Here is a 21,568-nt window from a genome sequence, read left to right as displayed (position 1 = left end):
CTCAGGTTTGCATATTCATCAAGATAAGTGATATAACCGATATGTCGATGCTTGGCTAAGTTTCTTGTTCATTCTAGGGTAGGTTTTTGTGTATTTTAACTTCTGACCAGATTCATATGCTTAATGTTTATGAGCTTGATTGAGTTATTTCTTTAGTCTTGCTTAATTTGTGATTGATTATTTAAACACTTGTGTTTGGGCTTATTAATTAATGCATTATTTGTTTGGTTGTGTTCATCAACATTTAGGGTTTAAGCTCTTGTGTCATTGATTAGTTATCATCACATATTGTCTCTTAATTGGTTTTAACAAACATAAGTTGGTATTTAGGTAAACCGAGTTCCATTGTGTCATCAATTCGGTTAGGGTATCGTTTGACATCACAAACCAACTACTAGGTTTAGTAATTACTGCGTAATCAATATAATCGAATCTGGGATTAAGTTGAATGTCACATTAACCGAACCTAGAATGAATGTTTTTATTAATATTATTTACAAATCGTTTTTAAGTAATTGTTAGTTTTAATTAATCTTTTTCTAAAACCCGCTTGACATCGTCTGTCCGCCTTAGTTTAATAATTAATTTAGTCATAATAAACTTGCACTTTCCTTGAGTCCCTGAGGAGACGACCTTACTTACCCGTACTAGTTATAGGTATTTAAGTCTTTAATTAATTGTTTTTGAGTAGACCGCGACAACCTACGTCAAAATGGCGCTGTTGCCGGGGACTCAACGCGCTTAGTGCTAGTTTAGTTTAGTTTAAATTAGCGTAGTTTAGTTTAATTTTAGTTTAATTTCTTTTCTTCGTTGATTTTACGCGGGGTGTGCTTGTTTGGTGTGTGCAAATAATCTTTTAGGTTGATGCATACGCGATTTGCTTGAGACAAGGAAGTGTTACAGTTTGATCCCGAGATCGAGATAACCGCGAGAAGAAACCGAGCACAACAGAAAGGGGGTGAAACTTCAAGACCGAAAGTAGAAGAGATGAATCATCAAGAAGATAACCCCTACCCGATTCCACCGAGGTTTCAACCCGACGATCTTAACCCACCACATCAACAAGAATAACCCATTCCACAAAACCCACCACTCAATGATCTACCACCATGCAATCCACCTGTTCACCAAAACCGAAACCCGAGAGCTCAAAGAAGATATCAAATGAGAGATGATCGTTCAATCAGGTCTAAGCCACCACACAATAGGGTCGAGTTTGAGTATGCTCGGCGAAGGGGATTTGAGGATTTTGAGGAGTTTGAGGATGAAGAAGAGATGGAAGATGCGCAAGGGAGTCGATATTATTGACAACAACCCCTGCGCAACCGAACACCCGAGCCCGCTCAACCACCAAGAAACCGCCGAGAAAGAAGAAGACAAGATCCTCCCGAGCCACAGTTTCCCGAGTATGAGTTTGACGATGGGGTACTGAGGGCATTTGTTCCACCGCCCGTTCGGGGGGTTCAAAGTCACTTTATTCCTCAAGTGGCCACGAACCCGCTTCCCATTGTGATACCAGTTAGAGAAGGAAGGACGTTTTCGGTGCGACAGAGTAATTTGAGCGGGATGCCAACCTTTCATGGGAAGGCATCTGAAGAGCCATACCTACACTTGAGTGAATTTAACGCTATTTGTGCCACCATCTCAAGTCAAGGGTTCACTGCCGATGAAGTCAAGCTAATGGTTTTTTAGTTCAGTCTTAAAGATCTAGCGAAGCAGTGGTTCTTATCTCTACCTTCAGCGAGCATTTACATGTGGCAAGACCTGGCTCAGCAGTTTTTGGACGAGTACTACGCACCACAAAGAACATCCGAGGCCCGAACCTCTATCAGAAACTTTCAGCAAGGGTCGGGTGAGACTTTTCACGAAGCTTTTACAAGATTCAAGAGGTTGTTGAGAACTTGTCTGCATCACGGGATTGCACTGTGGGAGTTGATAAAAGCGTTTCATGACGGGTTGTCGAGTGACGATGTACGTGATCTTCAGTCGACCACAAATGGGTCGATTTTGACTAATGATGAGAACGAAGATTGGCAACATCTAAAGAGACATGCAATGAACTCGAAGAGGCAAGCTCAGTCGAATCGTATGGTAAAAAGGGCGGTATTGAAAGCCGTGGATAGTGGTGAGTCGGATGATCGTATGGCTAGGTTGGAGAGAAAGTTGGATCAGTTGATGGGTGTGGGAGTGAAAGAAAAAGGGAAGTCAGGAAAGGTGTATCCAGTTTGTGAGGGTTGTGGAGGAATAGGCCATGTGGTGGCCACTTGTGGAGTAGTAATGGAAGACGAAGAAGAGGAAGAAGAGGAGGTGAATTTCGTTCAAGGTGAGAAGAGGTATAATAATGGGAATATGAATTCGAACACCTATCACCCGGGCCTCCGAAACCACCCAACTTCAGTTACGGAAACCCGAACACGCAACAAACCCGAATTTTCAAGGTAATTCCCAAAAAGCAGGTTATCAGTCGAATCAGCGTCAATATGGGAACGAGAGGGGTAGCGGTCAAGGCGGGTATAATCAAAGAGATTCGGGGGGTTACAACAAGAGTTACCAGAAGAGCTATCAGCAGGGTCAGCAAAATCAAGGGGCAGCACAAGGTCAAGAGAGTTCTTCGGGTAACAAGGAGGAGTCGATTAAGGACGTGACGGATTTTCTGAAGCAGATCAAGACGGATCAAGAGGCTCAGAATAAAAGTGTGAATAATATATTAGAGCTCCAAGAGAAAGCCAATGCAGCGAGAGATAAACAGGTGAGCCAGCTTGCGGAGGAAGTGGCGAGTTTGAAGAGAAATCCATCCAAGTTGCCGAGTGATATTTTGAAGAATCCGAGCCATCAGAGTGGCAACTCTTCGAGTGGTAAGAATGCCCATGTCAGCCAGGTAAGTACCCTTAGAAGTGGTAAGATATATGATAACGGGGTAACTCCACCACCTTTCGTTGAAGGTGTGGTAGAGGACTTGGGCGAAGATGGGAAAAGTGACGATGAGCCTGAAATTGAACCAGAAACTAAATCAAAGCCAATAAACAAAAATAAAATTGAAACTAAAACTAAGACAGGAACACCAGCCGCCAAGGAGACGGGTTCAACGAGTAAAACCTTTCCGTTCCCTCGGGCATTGGTGAACCCCGAGACCTCATCAACACTTAGAAAGAGGGGCCCACAGTAGGAGGAAATGTGGGAAATCTTTAAACAAGTAAAAATTAATTTAGCCCTCATAGATGCAATTAAGCAAGTCCCTGCGTATGCTAAATATTTAAAAGACTTGTGCACTCAAAAACGAACTCACAAGTTGCCTAAACAAGTTGACTTAACTGCAAATGTAAGTTCGGTTTTGACGGGTATCCTCCCACCCAAGCTACAAGATCCGGGAACGCCAATTATACCCATTCAAGTGGGCGATTTTAAAATGACTAGAGCGGTGTTAGATCTTGGGGCTGGGGAGAGTATTCTCCCAGGAAGCTTGTATGACCAATACGACTTTGGTCCACTTAGAAAAACTGACACCACCGTGGTGTTGGCCAATTTGACACTCAAGCTTCCTAGGGGAATCGTAACCGATGTGATTGTGATGATAGAAGATTTCTATTACCCGGTTGACTTCCTGGTTCTAGACTACGTGACAGTTGACCCAAAACGGAAACCAAACGTGATTCTCGGTCGGCCCTTTTTGGCCACCGCAAATGTTTTAATTAATTGTAGAACCGGGGTAGTGGACATGGCATTTGGTAATAAGAATCTTAGGCTTAATGTGTTTTCAAACGTGTCTAACCCTCTGGTGAGTGACGAATGCTTCGCGACTGAAGTCATTGACGGGTTGAACCCTCACGAAAGTGGGGATGATGCCACAGAGGAGTGTGCTATTTGTTGCAGGAAAGCAGTTGAGCATGTCTTACAGTTACAAGAAGAAGAGAAAGAAGTGGAGTTGTATGCGGCAAGTATTGGGAAACCGCCATGGTCTCAGCAAGTGGAGCGGTTGCCCGATATGATTAATTCAAAGTTGAAACCATCATTGGAGAATCCGCCGACTGTTGAATTGAAAGAGCTCCTGAAACACCTGAAATACGTGATTTTGGGAGAGGGAGAGACATTACCGGCCATCATCGCTGCAAATTTGGAATATGAACAAGAGAAGGCGTTGGTGGAAGTCTTGAAGGAGCATAAGGAGGCGATTTGTTGGACGATAGCAGATTTGAGAGGGATCAGCCCATCCATTGTCATGCATAAGATCATCACCGATCCCGAGGCAAAACCTGCTCATGATGCACAAAGAAGGTTGAACCCAAACATGCGGGAGGTAGTGAAGAAGGAGGTTTTGAATTGGTTGGACGCAGGAATTATTTTTCCGATCTCAGATAGCACGTGGGTAAGTCCAACACAAACCGTTCCAAAGAAGGCGGGTATTCAGATAACCCGTAACGAGAAAGGTGAGGAAATCGCCACCCGACCGGTAACCGGGTGGCGGATTTGTGTTGATTACAGAAAGTTGAATGCGGCAACATCCAAGGACCATTTTCCCTTGCCGTTCATTGACCAGATCATCGAGAAACTCGCAGGTCAGAAGTTTTATTATTTTCTAGATGGCTATTCGGGGTACAATCAGATTGCTATTCACCCCGATGACCAACATAAGACCACTTTCACGTGTCCATACGGCACATTCGCATTTAGGCGAATGCCTTTTGGTTTGTGTAATGCCCCGGCCACCTTTCAAAGGTGCATGATGAGTATCTTTTCAGATATGGTCGGGGATTCACTTGAAATTTTTATGGATGATTTTTCTATCTTTGGTTCATCTTTTGAAAATTGCTTAAATGAATTAACTAAAGTTTTAAAAAGATGTGTGGAAATGAATTTGGTCTTAATTTGGGAAAAGAGCCACTTTATGGTGCAAGAAGGGATGGTTTTGGGACATGTCATCTCGAGTAGGGGGATTGAGGTTGACCGGGCAAAAATACAAGTCATATATAATTTACCACCACCTACTAAGGGATATGGGCATTTTTGGGTCATGCCGGTTTTTACCGACGGTTCATTAAGAAATTTAGTGTTATATCTAAACCGTTGTGTAATTTGTTGTTAAAAGATGTGCCATTTGTTTTTAACGAAAAGTGTCTTAATGCTTTTAATGTACTAAAGAACAAATTGGTTGAAGCCCTGATCTTGTTGTCACCTGATTGGTCACTTCCATTTGAGATTATGTGTGACGCAAGTGACTACGCGGTCGGGGCCGTGTTGGGTCAACGGGTGGATAAGAAACCCGTTGCCATATACTACGCGAGCAAAACCCTTTCCGATGCTCAAATTAATTACACCACTACGGAAAAGGAGTTGCTTGTGGTAGTATATGCACTTGATAAGTTTCGATCTTACATTTGGGGGAGCAAGGTTATTGTTTTTTCATATCACAGCGCAGTCAAGTACTTGATGGAGAAGAAGGATGCAAAGCCGCGCTTGATCAGGTGGATTTTACTGCTCCAAGAGTTTGATGTGGAGATCCGCGAAAAGAAAGGAAGCGAAAACGTGGTGGCGGATCATTTGTCGAGACTTGTGGGACAAGAAGAAGAGGAGAAAGACGAGAGGGCCATCAATGAGTCCTTCTGTTTTATCATTTAACAATCCTAACAACCTGGTACCTTGTTCAGGAGTAAGAGTACTGGAGATAGAGTTAGAAGAAGAACCATTTTTAACAGTATTCACATTATTAGAGGTAGTTGGCTTTTGATATACCCTAGGCCTAGGTCCTTGAGGATATCCAACAATTTCAAAACACCTTTCCACAGTATGTCCTATTTTATTACAATGAGTACACTTCAAATTTGGGTTTGGCCCACGAGTAAATTTATTTTTATTATCTAACTGAGTAACTTTAGAAACAAACCCAACATTTTGAACATTATTTTTAGAATTACCATTAGAATTCCTATGTGATTCTTCCCTAGAAACAATAGAGAAAGCTACTTTAACAGTAGGTAATGGTTCACGTGTCAACAAATTTGTCCTAACAGGTTGGTAAGCATCATCAAGACCCATTAGAAACTGCATCAATTTTATTAAAGCATTAAAATCATTGAACCCTTTTGAGGCTTGACAGGAACATGAGGGTAACTGTACCATGGAATCAAACTGTTTCCATAGTGTGTTTAGTTTATGGTAATAATCAGAAACAGAATCTCCATTTTGTTTTAACAAATTAATATTTTGAAACATGTTAAAAATAATCGAACCATCAATTTTCTCATAAGTTTCCCTCAGTTCTGTCCAAACCTCATAAGCAAGTTGAGAATATACTTGACCCACATATAATTCTTCACAAACAGAATTAAGAATCCAAGTTAACACAACAGCATTACATCTATTCCACTGATTTTTAAGAACTTCATCATCTGTTGGTCTCTCACAAGTACCATTAACAAAACCAAGTTTATTCTTAACTTGAAGTGCGAGTTTCATAGCATTAGCCCACATAGAATAATTTTCTGTTCCTTTTAGTTTAAAACTAATAATAGTCATGGTACTAGAATCACTAGCATGTAGATATAATGGATTACTAGCATCTAACTTGCTAATTAAAGTCTCACCGGAATCATCAGTGTCACTCATTTTAACCACTAGTAAACAAAGAAAAATTAACGTAACTAAGCAATTAAGAATGAATTTTCAAGCAAGCACACGCACAAAAAATCTATCAAGGCTAGAGCCAGGTATTCTGAACCACTCTTACTGATGGCAGATCAAGGATTAGCCAAGAAGACTTATGCAAACACACATAAGAATTCAAACAAATGATGCACAAATATTCTTAGAATGCCTAATGCACAAACAAACCAGGCATTGATCTTCTGGCATCAACAACAAACATGCCCAATGCAAGTACAATTAAAAAACTGAAGAAATTAAAGAACGATCTCACCAATTAAGTGACCCAATAATACGTCTTCACCAGAATTAAACTCAGCAACAATATTCAGTGGCTTCCTCAAAGAAATCCGAATATAGCAAAAACCCCAAAAATTACGGTTAGGGTTTGTTATGTGAAACCCTAACACAACCAGAACGAGCGGAAGAACGTAGTGATCAGAGCCGTCGTGGCTCTGATACCATGTCACAAAACTGAAATCTTCTTTATACAATAAGAAACCCCAAGTATTACAGAAAAATTCTTCAATCGATTACACAGAAAGAAGAAAAAAATAACCAGGAACAAGAACAGATCAGATCATCATTGTGATGATCAGATATAATAGTGATCATGAGAGTTGATTCATTCGATCAGGGTGTCTTGAGTCTATTGAAGATTAGTGGAGGCATTCGGTTGTGAAAGAAGAATAATAATTCCAGAATCATCCATAAGCGTATGTAATGAAGTTACTTCTAACGGGCCGAACCTACTTCCAAAAGTTTGTCACAAGCCTACTTCAAGCCCAGCAGATATTTCCCTCAAATAACAAAAATAAAAAAAAAAACAATATAAGAAAACTATATAAAAAAAAAACTCTTAACAAATATTGAATTGAATTGAATTGAATTGTACTGACATTATATCTAATATTTCAACACCCATCCTTTACAAAAGAGTGCGTTGTATCCTCATTTCTTAACTTATTGATCACATATGGGTATATGACCTTCGTTTTTCATCCATTTACCTGAAAATATAAGAGACACATGCTATTAGCAAAAGTTAAGTGAATGAATGCAGTAAACCCAAGCCATAGCAAAACAACGAGCAAATCAACTTGCACAAAAATGGCGCAAGCGAACCCCATAAGGCCCTTCATCTTCATTTTGGCATATTTGTGCAATGTAACTCACAAGGTTTGGGCGTAGGGATGTGTAGAGAAGCTAGGATAACCCAGTGCTGCCCACTATAAGTTTTGGTTTCCATTTTGTCAAGTTATACACGCCCACAATTATTCCGACACGATCTTCTGATATAATTAGCACCCATGGCATTATCAACAATCAATCAAACAAACTTTTACCATAACACCACCTTTAGTATATCTATGATCATGTTACAATATTATTGGGTCAAACGACTTATGACTTCGTCATCAATGCATACGCGTCACACCGCCTTTGATTCCAGACACTTACACATCAGCTCACACTACTTTTTAAGTTTTAACTATCATTTACACAAAACAGGTTACAATACATGTGACTCTAAGCAATTACACAAAAATATGTCACACTCTGCCGGCTAAACTAGAACCTTTTAGTAAGAAAGTCATCAGAATGCTATTTTCTCATTTGAGTACAACTAAGGGGTCCACCTTTTGTTTCTTTCTTTTTTTTTTTATAAAACCTAAAACCCCACTTTTATATATAAAATTATAACGAACTTGGTGATCGAAGGGTCAATGGACCACCCTCTTGACCCTCCATTGGTTCCACCATGGTCACACTAGTTGTAACTTGTAAATAAATCACATACTATATGAATTTATCAAAGTCTTTAAGATTCACATAAAGTTTTAAGTCATATATTAAAATATATATTATGCATACATATTATTTCCTAAATAAGTTAAGATTCACTTACATTTGCTTGATGTTCTTTCTACTGCTTGTGATGTTGCTCCTTGATGCTAACCACAAAGTCTTCATTTTTAACCAAGGATGATAGCGAGACCAACTTTTTAGATATCCTAGGCCTAATTTTGATAAAGTTAGACAGTTATTTATATATAGAAAAGTAAGAAGGATATAATACGAGACGTGGCAAAGAAATTCATGCAAAGTCGACTATATATACAAAAATAAAAAAAAAAGCTGTTTGATTTATAGATACAGTTACATATCATATTTCTATAGGATAAAATTTCAATCTTCAAAATTTATCTTTAAGGCGGCTATTGGGCTCTGGATATATAACTTGGTCATTTAGCAACAAAATAATGAATAGGTCAAGCTGGCCAACAAACTTTTTAATTGAAAAGTGGTCAAATCTGAGACCGAACACGAAAAATGGCCCATGAATTTTACGACATTTTTTTTATACCACTTAACTAGATGATTATATGGCTGTACGTTGCTGGCTGCATATCCCATTGTATAAAAAGTAATTCTATACATGTGTGTTCGTAGTTACGAGAGCCATGTTTTAGAAATTATACTCCATCAAAAGACTCGGTATCAACATCACCCATAGCCCATAGGTTTGGTACATGTGTTAATGAATCGAGTGTTAAACAAACCGTTCAACAGTAAGGTATAAACTTCACTTATAGTTTACTGTTTCCAACTTTCCATGCGAGTATCTATATTTTTTAACTTATCTCTCCACGTTGTTGAGTATACCATTCAACAGGAAGGTATAAACTTCACCAATGCTATCCGCTTCTTCGTTATATCATGCATGGCAGTGATTCACCACAAACTCGAAGTATATTATTTTATTAAACGGTGGGACAAAATGCTATAAGGATAAAACTTGTTCGTCTTGAAGCAATAAGTTATAGTTTCGACTATTGTTATGGTTTACTTAACTTATTAAGAACCCCATAACTAGTTGTTACGATTTATTCGAGACAACCGCAAATCTCCTAAGAACACAAGATAAAGAAAAAGGAAAACCAAATAATAATTCTCTAATTATTATTAAAAAGTTCAACGGTATTTAAAGAAAACAAGAAAATTAGGAAACATAATCAAGCTAAGAAACAAATTCATAACTAAAATAAAATAACTTGCAAATCAAGAAATAAGATTATTGATAATATTTGAATAAGGTCTATCCAAATCTTTTTAATCTTCATAACGGGTTGGCTCAGTGGCGGTCCAAGGTTTTCAGAGGCCTCAATCGAACTAAAAAGTTGGGGCCCTTCCTCAAAATCTTTTTGATACAAAACCTCGTGTTTCTGGGCTAATACCGACAACATTATTATTAGTAACAATTTTAACTATTCAACAAAGTTCTAATTTGTAATGTTCTAGTTTTCTACTGAAAAACAAAGAGAAAATGGACAATGTTCTAATCACTAAGTAGCAAATAACAAGCAATTCACATAATTAAATAAATAATTAGATTTAGACATACTAACCTTTAAAGTTTGACATAATTAATTTGAGGGCTGTAAACCCCTTGGCAATTTGGTATCTGGACGTTTGATCCACACAATACAATAAGTATTGTTTAAATTATTTAATTATTGTATTATTTAAATTATTTAATTTGAAGGCAATTGGGCAATTCATAGTTTATAGTAACAGTTTCCAATTCCAATATTAATTGCAATTTAATTTTATGGATGATTAATCATTTAATTGCACTTTCCATTTCAGCAAACCGTATCACATAAATAAAGAGGCAATTCATATTCCTGACTTCTCGGCATATTTCTAGTTAAAAATTCAATCGCATAAATAAATTAGAAAAACCACTAATATTAAAAAAAACAGTTTTAAAAAATGGGGCATTTATTATTTTGAGGCCTAAGCCCTAGCTTGGCCAATTAAAGCTATTGGGCCGGTCCTAGGTTGGCTTACCGGTCTCTCTTTTAGATCGGGCCCTTTGTGCTATTTGGATCGTATCACTAGCATAAACAAACATTTTTCTTCAACGAATGCATAAGAATAAGAAAATAAGTTCGTTTAAGTGTACTTGTCTGGTTGTTTGTTTGGATAAACTTGAACGAACAAACATGGTTTTTTTAACGAATGCATAAGAATAAGAAAATAAGTTCATTAAGTGTACTCGTATGCGTGTTTGTTTGGATAAACTTGAACGGACAAGAACAAAAAAAAGGCATTTGTTTAACTGTCATTGTCCATTTCTTTACGATTGAACTTAGACGAACAAGCAAATGTTCGGTTTTACAACGTTAGGTTTAGGCTGGCCAGTTAGGGCAATAATAGAGTGAAACTATTCTCAAACTAGATATCTTTACCAAGTCCTCATGCCTGAATTTGGGTCCATAAAATATGAAAATCAGCTTTCATATGTAACGTTTATAAGAAAAAAATGTATGGGGTGAGAGAGGCTCGAACTCTCGACCTCAGGATCACTCTTTGCTATGAGACCTACGCGCTAGCCAACTGCGCCACCACCCCGTATGTTCATATTTTCAAACTACGTTATTTATAAGCTAGTAACTTCAGTCGTAAACTAAAAGACATCACTTGAAACACGTTTTTAGTTTTTTGAAATATATGAAAAGCTAAATGAAAACCTTTTACATCGATGATACTTGTAAGTGCATTTCGTAGGGTCATCTAGCTTTTATTTTGATGTCATTTACACCACATGTGAAGGGCAATCCACGTGTGTCGACTCATAGTCGTTTTTGATAGGATTATAGGAATGAAATTTTTTCTTTCGATAATTGACAATTAAATCCTCAACATTTTATGGCTTTCTTGATAGGGCGTTTACATTTTTAATTTGCGCTTATGAAATTGGGTACATTGAGTTACGTTTTCAGCATACATGCCCCCATTTTTCAACGATATTCCCAGTAACGGTATTTATTTGAAATATTATGATGTGATTGTGTTAGTCAGTGTATGTCGTGGTCTACCCTCATAGCTTATGGTGACAACTCTCTTGATGTTTCTAGTATGCCTAATAATGGTCCTTTAATATACCCTAACATTGTTCAAAAATTACTTATGCAGTCAACATAAATGTAAAGATATATCTTGAGTGGGCATATTAGAACAATAATCTAGAGCTCTTTTATGCCATTTTAAGAACGGCAACTTTTTCAGAATTCTCCTATTCGTATACTCTAAAATAATACGCATGTCAAGTATCGAACTTGGGTTTTCACCTATAATACAATCTTGAGGCCACAAATCCAACGACCATGACCAAATTCAAAATGAAGATCTGTAAAAGAGTCTACAACCTGGTCAAAGGAGTGTTGAATGAGAGCCACGGGTTAAGGTATGTCAAGTCAAGTCAAAGATGAAGAAATGAAGGGTTCAACAATTACCTCTATAATTGTCTCCTATTAAACTAGCCTTACCTTAATGCATGTAGATTCCTTTAGTATTTATAATAATAATAATAATTTTGCAATAAGAATCAGAGAAAAAATGGAAGAATAAAAATGTCTTAAGGGTATGTTTGGTTGGAGGTAATGGAATGAAGTTGGAATGAAATGGGAGAAGGAATGGAATGGACAAGGGAATGAAATTGATCATTACCATTCCTTTGTCTTGTTTGGTTAACATATAGGAATGAAATCAATTAGTAATTTTTAATTTTTGGTATCCAAAAAAATTATAGAAATGAAATATAAATAATAAAAACACTCATATCTCAAAATAATTTTTATCCCCCCCCCCCCAAAAAAAAAAAAAACTCTACGATGGCGACGGTGGTAGCTTCGGCGATGAAAATGGTGGTGGCGGTGGTGATGGTGGTGGCGGAGGTGGTGGTGTCGGCGGAGTTGGTGGTGGTGCTGATGGTAGTGGTGGTGGTGGTGTTAAGAAAGTAAGGTGAAGGATGAATGAAATAAAAAAAAAAAGAAGGGTGTTGGAAGGAATGGTTTTGGTGGAATGAGATTCCATGTATAATGGATGCTTCCATTCCCTTGAGCAACCAAACACCACTTTTTTCATTCCCACGTAATGAATCATTCCATTCCTACTGTCATTCCTGCATGCCAAACGCTACCTAAGTCTCTTCTTTAATCTATTACTAGGTTAGCTACCCGTGTAACACACGGGTTAGAACAAATAAATGTATTTAAATAATAACGCCTCGTGAAATACAAAAAAAAAATACGTTTAACAGATATAAAGATATATTATATGGTAGAATAAATTGCACGTTATACAGTATGGGAATAAAAAAGTTGTTAGAAAATTCATAAATCTCTATTTATTTCTTTGTACACAATATTTCTAATTTTATTTGTAACTTTACTCTCTATATCAAAATTTAGTAATTCCGTATTGTTCCTGCTCTTAACTCTAGATAATGAAACAGATAATTGACCACGAGTTAAAATAAATTGTATAAAAAATAAACCAATCATCTACAGTGATTGACCTTAGCTTTTATTAATCTTCATTGCAAAACAAAAATAGTGAAAATTGCATTCTTTGAAATTAATCATTTTATCTAAAGGTGTAGGATTTTTCTTTTTTTTTTTAGGAATAAAAGTGTGAGTTCCAATATTATTTCCGGATATGATTTTGGCTTCTATAACATGGTTGTCATATTGTAGTTTCATTCAACATCGACTTTTAAGACTAACCAATTACTTGACAATCTTAGATTTTGAGGCTATTTAAAACATCAGAAAAACTTATACTTTCTTATAACTTAACATTTTATTTGAATAATGGTAATATTTTTCATCTTCTGAAAACATGTATAACAAACGTTTGTTAGTTTCTTGAACGACCTCATTTTTCGGTGCATGTATAACTCGTTCACTAAAGAAATCTATATTTTTGAAATCTTCAACATTTGAAGGATATACAAAGTCAATTTATCATCTAAGTAACAACGTGCTAACGTCTAACATTTGTACTCCGAAGGTAAGAAGTTGTATTATCCACCTGAAAAACCATAACATGTAGTCTAATGTTTATATTTTTGTGGATTTTTAAGATGATGAATTAAACATAAATGATAAGTTGATTAAATAATCAATAAAAAAAGTTGTAAATGGCTACTTTTTAAAACTAACCCGTGGACCGAAACTCACTCTAATCATAAACTGTTTTGACTTGAACCTATTTGAGACTTTAACATGTTAAAGAAGCCCGCTCGTTTAAATTAACATAAACACTGAGATGACATCAATAGTGAAATTAACATATAATCATATATAATTAATAAGTTAAGTTTATTGAAATTTTAATTTTAAATTAATCTTGCCTCTTCAAACAATAATATCATTTCTTATAAAACCTTAATATTAATTAACTAATATAATATATTTAAAACCTTATTAAAACTCAATGTGAAAATTAGTTATTTATAATAAAAACCTAATATGAATAACTAATACAATATACTCATATAAAAAAATAACATATGTACGCTGGTATTAAATTTTTTAAATCATAAAAGAATTATTAAAAAGAGAAAATAAAAGATTAAAAAGAAAAAAAAATGAAATACAAAATTATTAATAAAAAAGAGAATTGTATTTAATATGATAGAAAGGAGTAGAAATTTTGTAAGAATCACTTTGGTGATGACATGTCTCTTACAAAGATTTGTTTATTATATAGTATAGATTGGGTTAGGTACCCGTATAGAACACGAGTTAGAATAATTAAATGTATTTAAATAATAACACAATGTGAAATGTAAAAAATACGTTCAACATATAAAAAATACAATATATGGTATAATAAATTACACAATACACAATATGAAAATAAAAAGTTAAAAATTCATAAATCTCTAAATATTCTTTGTATACAATATTTGTAATTTAATTTGTAACTTTATCCTTTATATTAAAATTAGTAGTTTCATTTTTTTAACTCTAGATAACGGAACACATAACTTACCATGTGTTAAATCAGGTTGTCTAAAAAACAAACAAACTATCTAAAGCGATTGGCCTTAGTTTTTATTAATCTTCATTGCAAAACAAATATTAAGTGAAAATTTCTTTTTTGAAATTTGAAATTAATTATTTTATCTAAATCAACGTGAAAATTCGTTACTTATTAAAATTTAATATTAATAACTAATACAATATATTTATATAAAACTAAATAATATATTTATATTGGTATTAAATTTTTTAAACCAAGAACTAATTATTAAAAAGAGAAAATAACAGATCAAATAGAAAATAAAAATAAAATATGAAACTATTAATAAGAAAAAGAAATATATATTGAATATGAGAGAGGTGGAAAAATTTTGTAATAATCACTCATGTGTAATAACATATGGCATTAAGACTCGTGTAGAGCACGGGTTATAACGAATAAATTTATTTAAATAATACCACAATGTGAAATATAAAAAATATGTTCAAAAGATATACAGATATAATATATGATAGAATAAATTACACATTACAAAATATGAAATAAAAAGTTATTAAAAATTCTTAAATCTCTAAATATTTTTTTTGTATATAGTATTTGTAATTTTAACCTCCATATCAAAATTGGTATTTTTGTTTTATTTTTTCTTTCAACTTTAGGTAATAAAACACATAACTGACCATGTGTTAAAACAGGTTGTCTAGAAAACAAACAAACCATCTAAAGTGAATGGCCTTAGCTTTTATTAATCTCATTGCAAAACAAATATTAAGTGAAAATTTCTTTCTTTGAAATTTGAAATTAATTATTTTATTTAAATCAACGTGAAGAATTGTTACTTATAAAAAGCTTGATATTAATAACTAATACAATATATTTATATAAAACTAAATATAATATTTATGTTGGTATTAAATTTTTTAAATAAAAAGTAATTATTAAAAAGAAAAATAATAAATTAAAAAGAAAAAAAAGTTAAATATAAATTATTAATAAGAAAGAGAAATATATTTAATAAGAGAGCGAGGTGGGAAAATTTGTAAGAAGTTATCTTGTGTGATGCCATGTGGCATTGAGAAACCTTTATTTATTATATAGTATAGATAGATTCTTTTGGAGAGTGATTATCTCAAATCAACCGTATCATCTTAGAACATTCACGGCCTGTCTCTTATCCACATTTCTATAATTACACTAAAAAACATTATATTTCTCTCTTCTGTTCAATTAAAAAAAATTTATACCTTTATCATTACAGTTTTCTTTTTCATCTGCTCACAACCAATTCAACAAATATTAAAAAAATAAATAGGAGCAAACAAAGTTTCCCCAAATTTACAAAAAATTACCATATTTTCTTTCTCCGGGTTGAGTTATTCTACAAAGGCCAACAAAAATGAGAAGTGTGAGAAACCATAGTTGATTGACATGTGTCAAGTGGGGACCAAAGGTAAAAGAGTATAAACGTAATACTACATATTTTCTCTCTTCACATGTAAGTCACATGTCAATTCTTCTATCATTTTAAAACGTCCATAACTTTTTCATGCAACATTATTTTTTTTTAAATTTCATCATCATAACAAGCGTTTTTTTATCTTTAATATGAGTATCACTTAGTTATATAAAAATTAAAAAAAAAATTACGTCATTGTGTCTTTTCGTCGTTGTGTCTTTCTGTTTGTTATTGTGTTTTTTTCATCATTGTGTCTTTCAAATCATCATTGTGTTTTTTTTAAATGCTAATAATATGGTTGTGTAATAAAATAATACGTAAATATAATGATAAAATAACAACAAATTATCTAATACATAAAACACAGTGATGAATAAATATTGCACAATTACATGAAACATAATACACAATGATGAATACATATAACACAATGACCAGAAACGTAAAACACAATAGTGAATACATATAACACAATGATCTGAAACGTAAAATACAATGGAAACTACATATTACACAATGATATGAACGTAATACACAATGATAAGTAGTAAGACACATGATGAACACAAAGACAAACAAAAAGATACAAATGACGTAATCTTTGTTTTAATTGCTATCTTTAATATGAGTATCAATTGATAACACAATGACCAAAATCTATAACACAATACATAGAAAAACCCAATTAAAAATCATAATGAACAATCAATTAACACAATATAAAAAACCCACTAATTTTTTTTATTTTTATATAACAATATGGTACTCATATTAAAGATAAAAAAACGCTTGTTATTATGGTGAAATTTTTTAAAAAAAATAATAATGCATGAAAAAGTTATTGACGTTTTAAAATGGTGGGGGAATTGACATGTGTCTTGCATGTGGAAAGAGAAAGTCAACAAAAGTGGGTTATTACCTTTATGTCATTTTCATCAATTTAATTTCTTAAGCTAATCTCCACAATTCAAATCTAAGATCAATGAATTAGATTCCTTCTCACCCTTCTTGTTTTTGTTGTCCTTTATATTTTAACTTTACACTTCTTTCTCCATCCTATAATTTACACTAACAACCACTCAAAATCTCACCCTATAATTTACAAACTTTTCTAACATAATTATACGGAATATGATGAGAATGCTCTTACCCACCTGCGAAGTAGTTTGTTTTCTCTTTTCCTTTTCATCTTTCAGAGAGATATGATTATTAGTTAATTATTTGTTAGACCGATTTTAGTTAGCAAACAAAATTTGTACTTTTCTAGATTGATGAAGGTATGGTAAGGTACGTTTCTTGTCGGTAAACAAGCTTTGACTTGGAATATTTCACATGTCATTACTTTGATTAATAAATTTAAAGAAACAAGTTATAATCTTTTATTTTATTTATTAGCCGCTAGACAGGAAAACAATTAAGCTTTTAAATTGAAATTTGAATATATTTATTTTTTGTCTTTTACTTAACATAATCATCGTAAGGAACCTTGACTCTGTGTTACATGAAAAAATATTCTTATCCTTTTTAATTTGGTACGAAGAATTCACAATACATATAATTAATATTTTATTATGGATACGTATAAGTCTGAAAATTTCAAATTGCAGATTGTCAACTAAACACCGCGTAGCCATTTTCATAATCTCTATTTTCCTTAATTCATCCTCCTATTTATTGATCTTGTACCCATAAAGAATTAAGGTTACTATGGGACAACAGTCGTTGATATACAGTTTTGTTGCAAGAGGAACGTTGATTCTATCGGAATACACGAACTTCACTGGTAATTTTACCGAAATCGCTCATCAATGTCTTCTGAAGCTTCCTGCAACCAATAACAAGTTCACGTACAACTGCGACGGTCACACGTTTAACTACCTCGTGGAAGATGGATTCAGTGAGTCACATCTGATCTGATTATGAGAATTTTATGTACTGTGTACTTATTTTGAAGTGTTAGTCCATTTAGTTCTTCATATTTTGTTATGTTATATGTTGTTTCTGTTAATAGGTTTAAGTAAAATGTCCATTTGTCCAACCAGATTATATCACTTGTCCAAAAATCCATGTCATAAGCCAAAATTATATCTTCGGAAGCCAAAATAAATCTCGTCAGAAGCCGAAATAATCTTGTCAGCCGCCTAAATAACCCCTCGGCTCCGACGATTTAAAAAAACAAAAAACAAACTAGCATCTGATAACGCGTGGCAGAATCTGGTTGGTAAAAATCCTGTCGAGTATCGTTTGAAAGGAGATTGGGCCGACGAGTTATGTGGATGTTCGGGGAATTGGTAGGATAGTTGGACATGTTGTCAATATTGACCGGTCAAATGGACATTTTGGTCATTACCCCTTACAAAAATGCTAGGTAAGTTTGGCTTTGCGTATACGTATGCTTGTTTTTATAGTATGATGATCCTGCTTCTTGATCCGCTTCCTGTTGATGAAATTAATTGTCATGTGTTGCTGTATTGTTGTTGATTGAATGATTCATAATTTAGATTGGATTATTAAAGTTATCAGCCTAAACTTGGAGGTAAGGATAATTCTTTTCTATATATATATATATATGCATTTTGCACTAGTAAATTACTTAGATTTTGTGCTTATAGATTTTGAATCGAAAGCACTTATAACTTGTAAAACTATCCAAGATTTGCTTCAAATTGTTTACATGTGCAATTAAGTCACATGCTGACATCTAAATCTTACTTAACATGGTTTTGGATTTTTCTGTCATGTAGTTATTGCAGGATTATAATATTTAACATTTAGAAGGTATTAGTACTGCTGTATGCACTATCCAGTATGCTACTGGTTTCAACATGTAGAAATATGTTATTGCTAAATACATTCATTCGTAGTTTGTCTAATATTCTCTTCTCTATTTATGAAGCATACTGCATTGTTGCGGTTGAGTCCATTGGCAGACAGGTTCCAATAGCTTTTCTTGAGCGCATCAAGGATGACTTCACCAAGAAGTATGGTGGTGGGAAAGCTGCAACAGCTGCAGCCAAAAGCCTCAACAAAGAATTTGGGTATTAAATATTAGTAACTGTGGTCTTCTTTCGCATGTATTAGCTATCAATCTTTTAGTTCTCATCTAATCACACAAACCTTTATTGTTACTAGCCCCAAGCTAAAAGAACAAATGCAGTATTGTGTGGACCATCAGGAAGAGATCAGTAAGCTTTCAAAGGTCAAGGCTCAGGTTACAGAAGTCAAAGGGGTCATGATGGAAAACATTGTGAAGGTAAGGTTTATGTGAAATGCCTAAGTTAAATCGTTTGTCGAATACTGGTCATGATTGACACCCCTGTTGTATTGTAGGTTCTTGACCGTGGAGAGAATATTGATATTCTGGTGGATAAAACCGCGGACCTTCGCACTCAGGTAAGTGAATGCAAATGTTATTATGCAAGTTGATATTGAACTTGATGTTGTTATAAAATCTTATGTTTGCAGGCACAAGGTTTTAGGGAAAATGGTGAACAGTTGAGGAGGAAAATGTGGTGGCAGAATATGAAGATAAAGCTGATAATTCTCGGGATTATTTTCGCCTTGATTCTCATTATTGTTCTATCAGTATGCGGTGGCTTCAACTGTGGCAACTGAAGCACGTTCATGAATTGAAAACATCTTGTCATCTATTCATTATTTCTTATTAATTTCTTGCTTTATTTTCTGCTTGATTGCACTTATCTGCTACATTCTACGGAGATCATGTTTGTATAGCTTGTGTACTTATATGACCATTTGATATACATAATAGGAAAATGCATTTAATTGATTTTTGGTTAATTTTGGCTAAATGTATGCACTGTTGGCATGGATGGATCAAACAATTATATCAAACGAACAAACAAACACGAGATATTTGGGGTGACACCCCTCGACTCTTTTCATATAATCAAACGAACATCACTTCACGAACTTACAAGGAGAAGAGACTTTCTCTTGACTCACACAAATAAAACTAATAATCTAGACCCTATTTATAGATCTACTAAACTTGCTCTCCAAGCCAAACCTAACTTGGAAAACAAGGCAAACTTATTCTTGAAAAATCCATATTAAAATAAAGTTACAAAACAAACCCTCAACTTTATTGATAATTCAAGATTATTCTTCATGCACGACTTTATATAAATTGTCATTGTATTTAATAAACTTTCAAACATATGTTTTAACATAATGCACTTATAATACGAGACTGTTTGATGCAAGATACTTGTAACATGGTATAGGTCATCTAGGTGATTTGGTCACACTGTAGGGACTAATAAAACCTATTACCTGTTGTAATTTGTAAACTTACATTACAATACTATTAACAGTATGTTAGATTAAAAAATGTTTTTGAAAAGTTTATTTATACATTACTACCTCACCAAGACAAATCGTAATATATTGATGCACTTTGTCCCTTGTTTTTTATACTGATAACAGGGTAGAATAATAGATTTATACTTCCAATAGTCTGCATTGATGAAGGTAACTATTATCAACTAATTAAATGGCTTTCTCATAAGGCTGAGGGGTGTGGGGGGCGCGAGAGGGGGCGCGAGTGGGGGCGCCAGCCAATAATATTGTGACGTGTGGCAGAGAGAGAAACTTGATAAGATGGGTGTTGGTTGTGGTGCTCGCGCCCCGGGACATGGTGTGGAGGGGCGCGAGAGGGGGCGCGAGCGGTTTTTTTTTTATTTTTTTATAAATGTATTAAAAAGACGTATTATTAAAAAAACTCATAAATTATTTAAAAAAACACACATTAATTAAAAAAACACATTAATATCTAAAAAAAAAATTAAAGTACTAAAAAAAAACATTATTCTTATTCTTCGGCTTGGTCTTCTTCGATCAACCTCTTCCGGATACGTTCCTTTTGTTTTTCCATCAGCATTTGGTCGACCGGATTTAGGTTACTGAAGTCTCTTGTAAGGAAGTCCAAATCTCTCATTCTTTTTTTTTCCTTTTTGTCATTAGAGACCACCTCCATGGTTTTGTTGAATTTATTGAGGGATTCAACAAGATCGTTGATGTTTACGGCTTCCCCCTCAGCCGGTTTTTTCCCCCTGGCGTCCCTTCCCAATGGCCGCCTCCTCGGCGGTGAAGACGTTTCCTCCCCCGCAACGTTTAGGTCGAATCCAACCCGGCAATCCGACCCGGCGGAAGTGCTGTACGCTCCAGACGAACTAGTTTTAGTCCGTTTCGGCCCTACTTCCTCATCAATGTCCGGCGCCACCAGCTCAACCCACTTAGAACACCTTCTCAACCTCTCCCACACCTTTACATCGTCCCACGTCTTCACCGTCCCATACCTCCGCAGGCACTCCTGCTTCCACTCTTCGACAGTGAAATTATAAACCGCCAAATCGTCACTGCCACTTGGTCTCATACGACCGGCGTTCCTGTTGAACAGATTAGTAAACAAGCCGACAAATTTTCTGATTTCGGTCCACCGACCCGAAATCATATCGGCGTTCCGCTCTGTACTCCCAACGAGCGAATAGAACGTCTCCCTAACCTTTGTCCAAAAGACCTTGCTCTTTTGGTAGTCCGCTGCAAAATAAATTTGTAAGTCATTTAACTTTTTTAGTTAACTTTTTTATTAAAAATCATTTTTAAAAACGTTAA

The 21,568-nt window shown here is 34.7% G+C and overlaps 3 protein-coding genes and 1 non-coding gene across 4 annotated transcripts; 2 read left to right on the top strand and 2 right to left on the bottom strand.

The window, feature by feature from the left end:
* The first annotated feature begins 3,406 nt into the window (after positions 1 to 3,406).
* Positions 3,407 to 5,613, top strand: LOC143590815 (uncharacterized). The gene is made up of 2 exons (XM_077071181.1): positions 3,407 to 4,553; positions 5,084 to 5,613. Exons 1-2 carry the CDS (start codon positions 3,407 to 3,409, stop codon positions 5,611 to 5,613), a joined length of 1,677 nt encoding a protein of 558 aa, XP_076927296.1.
* Positions 5,614 to 5,761: 148 nt separating this feature from the next.
* On the bottom strand, positions 5,762 to 6,600 carry LOC143590814 (uncharacterized). The gene is made up of 3 exons (XM_077071180.1): positions 6,112 to 6,600; positions 5,879 to 6,036; positions 5,762 to 5,786 (listed from the first exon to the last, which is right to left on the bottom strand). Exons 1-3 carry the CDS (start codon positions 6,598 to 6,600, stop codon positions 5,762 to 5,764), a joined length of 672 nt encoding a protein of 223 aa, XP_076927295.1.
* Positions 6,601 to 10,971: 4,371 nt separating this feature from the next.
* Positions 10,972 to 11,055, bottom strand: TRNAM-CAU (transfer RNA methionine (anticodon CAU)). Its single transcript is given in 2 exon segments — positions 10,972 to 11,007; positions 11,018 to 11,055. It is a non-coding gene; the product is annotated as a tRNA-Met (tRNA).
* Positions 11,056 to 17,638: 6,583 nt separating this feature from the next.
* Positions 17,639 to 19,563, top strand: LOC143590818 (vesicle-associated membrane protein 722-like). Its single transcript, XM_077071184.1, has 5 exons — positions 17,639 to 17,828; positions 18,828 to 18,969; positions 19,064 to 19,184; positions 19,262 to 19,324; positions 19,397 to 19,563. The coding sequence occupies exons 1-5, from the start codon at positions 17,639 to 17,641 to the stop codon at positions 19,544 to 19,546; spliced, it is 666 nt and encodes a 221-aa protein (XP_076927299.1). The 3' UTR covers positions 19,547 to 19,563.
* Positions 19,564 to 21,568: the final 2,005 nt, after the last annotated feature.

The sequence above is a fragment of the Bidens hawaiensis genome, unplaced genomic scaffold, assembly GCF_021521415.1.
Source record: "Bidens hawaiensis isolate Kalapana, Puna unplaced genomic scaffold, B.hawaiensis_p1.1 tig00039005_1, whole genome shotgun sequence".
NCBI classification, from domain to species: domain Eukaryota; kingdom Viridiplantae; phylum Streptophyta; class Magnoliopsida; order Asterales; family Asteraceae; genus Bidens; species Bidens hawaiensis.
This window is presented reverse-complemented; position numbering and strand designations above follow the sequence as displayed.

Excerpts from the sequence above, each read along its gene's own strand:
- LOC143590815 (XM_077071181.1), top strand. The coding sequence starts at position 3,407 with ATGACTAGAGCGGTGTTAGATCTTGGGGCTGGGGAGAGTATTCTCCCA. Across the intron at positions 4,554-5,083 it reads GATCATCGAGAAACTCGCAG|ATGTGCCATTTGTTTTTAAC; the intron begins GTCAGAAGTTTT and ends TGTTGTTAAAAG.
- LOC143590818 (XM_077071184.1), top strand. The coding sequence starts at position 17,639 with ATGGGACAACAGTCGTTGATATACAGTTTTGTTGCAAGAGGAACGTTG. Across the intron at positions 18,970-19,063 it reads AGCCTCAACAAAGAATTTGG|CCCCAAGCTAAAAGAACAAA; the intron begins GTATTAAATATT and ends TATTGTTACTAG. Across the intron at positions 19,325-19,396 it reads CCGCGGACCTTCGCACTCAG|GCACAAGGTTTTAGGGAAAA; the intron begins GTAAGTGAATGC and ends TTATGTTTGCAG.
- LOC143590814 (XM_077071180.1), bottom strand. The coding sequence starts at position 6,600 with ATGAGTGACACTGATGATTCCGGTGAGACTTTAATTAGCAAGTTAGAT. Across the intron at positions 6,037-6,111 it reads GGAAACAGTTTGATTCCATG|TTTCTAATGGGTCTTGATGA; the intron begins GTACAGTTACCC and ends AAATTGATGCAG. Across the intron at positions 5,787-5,878 it reads AATAATGTTCAAAATGTTGG|GACATACTGTGGAAAGGTGT; the intron begins GTTTGTTTCTAA and ends GTAATAAAATAG.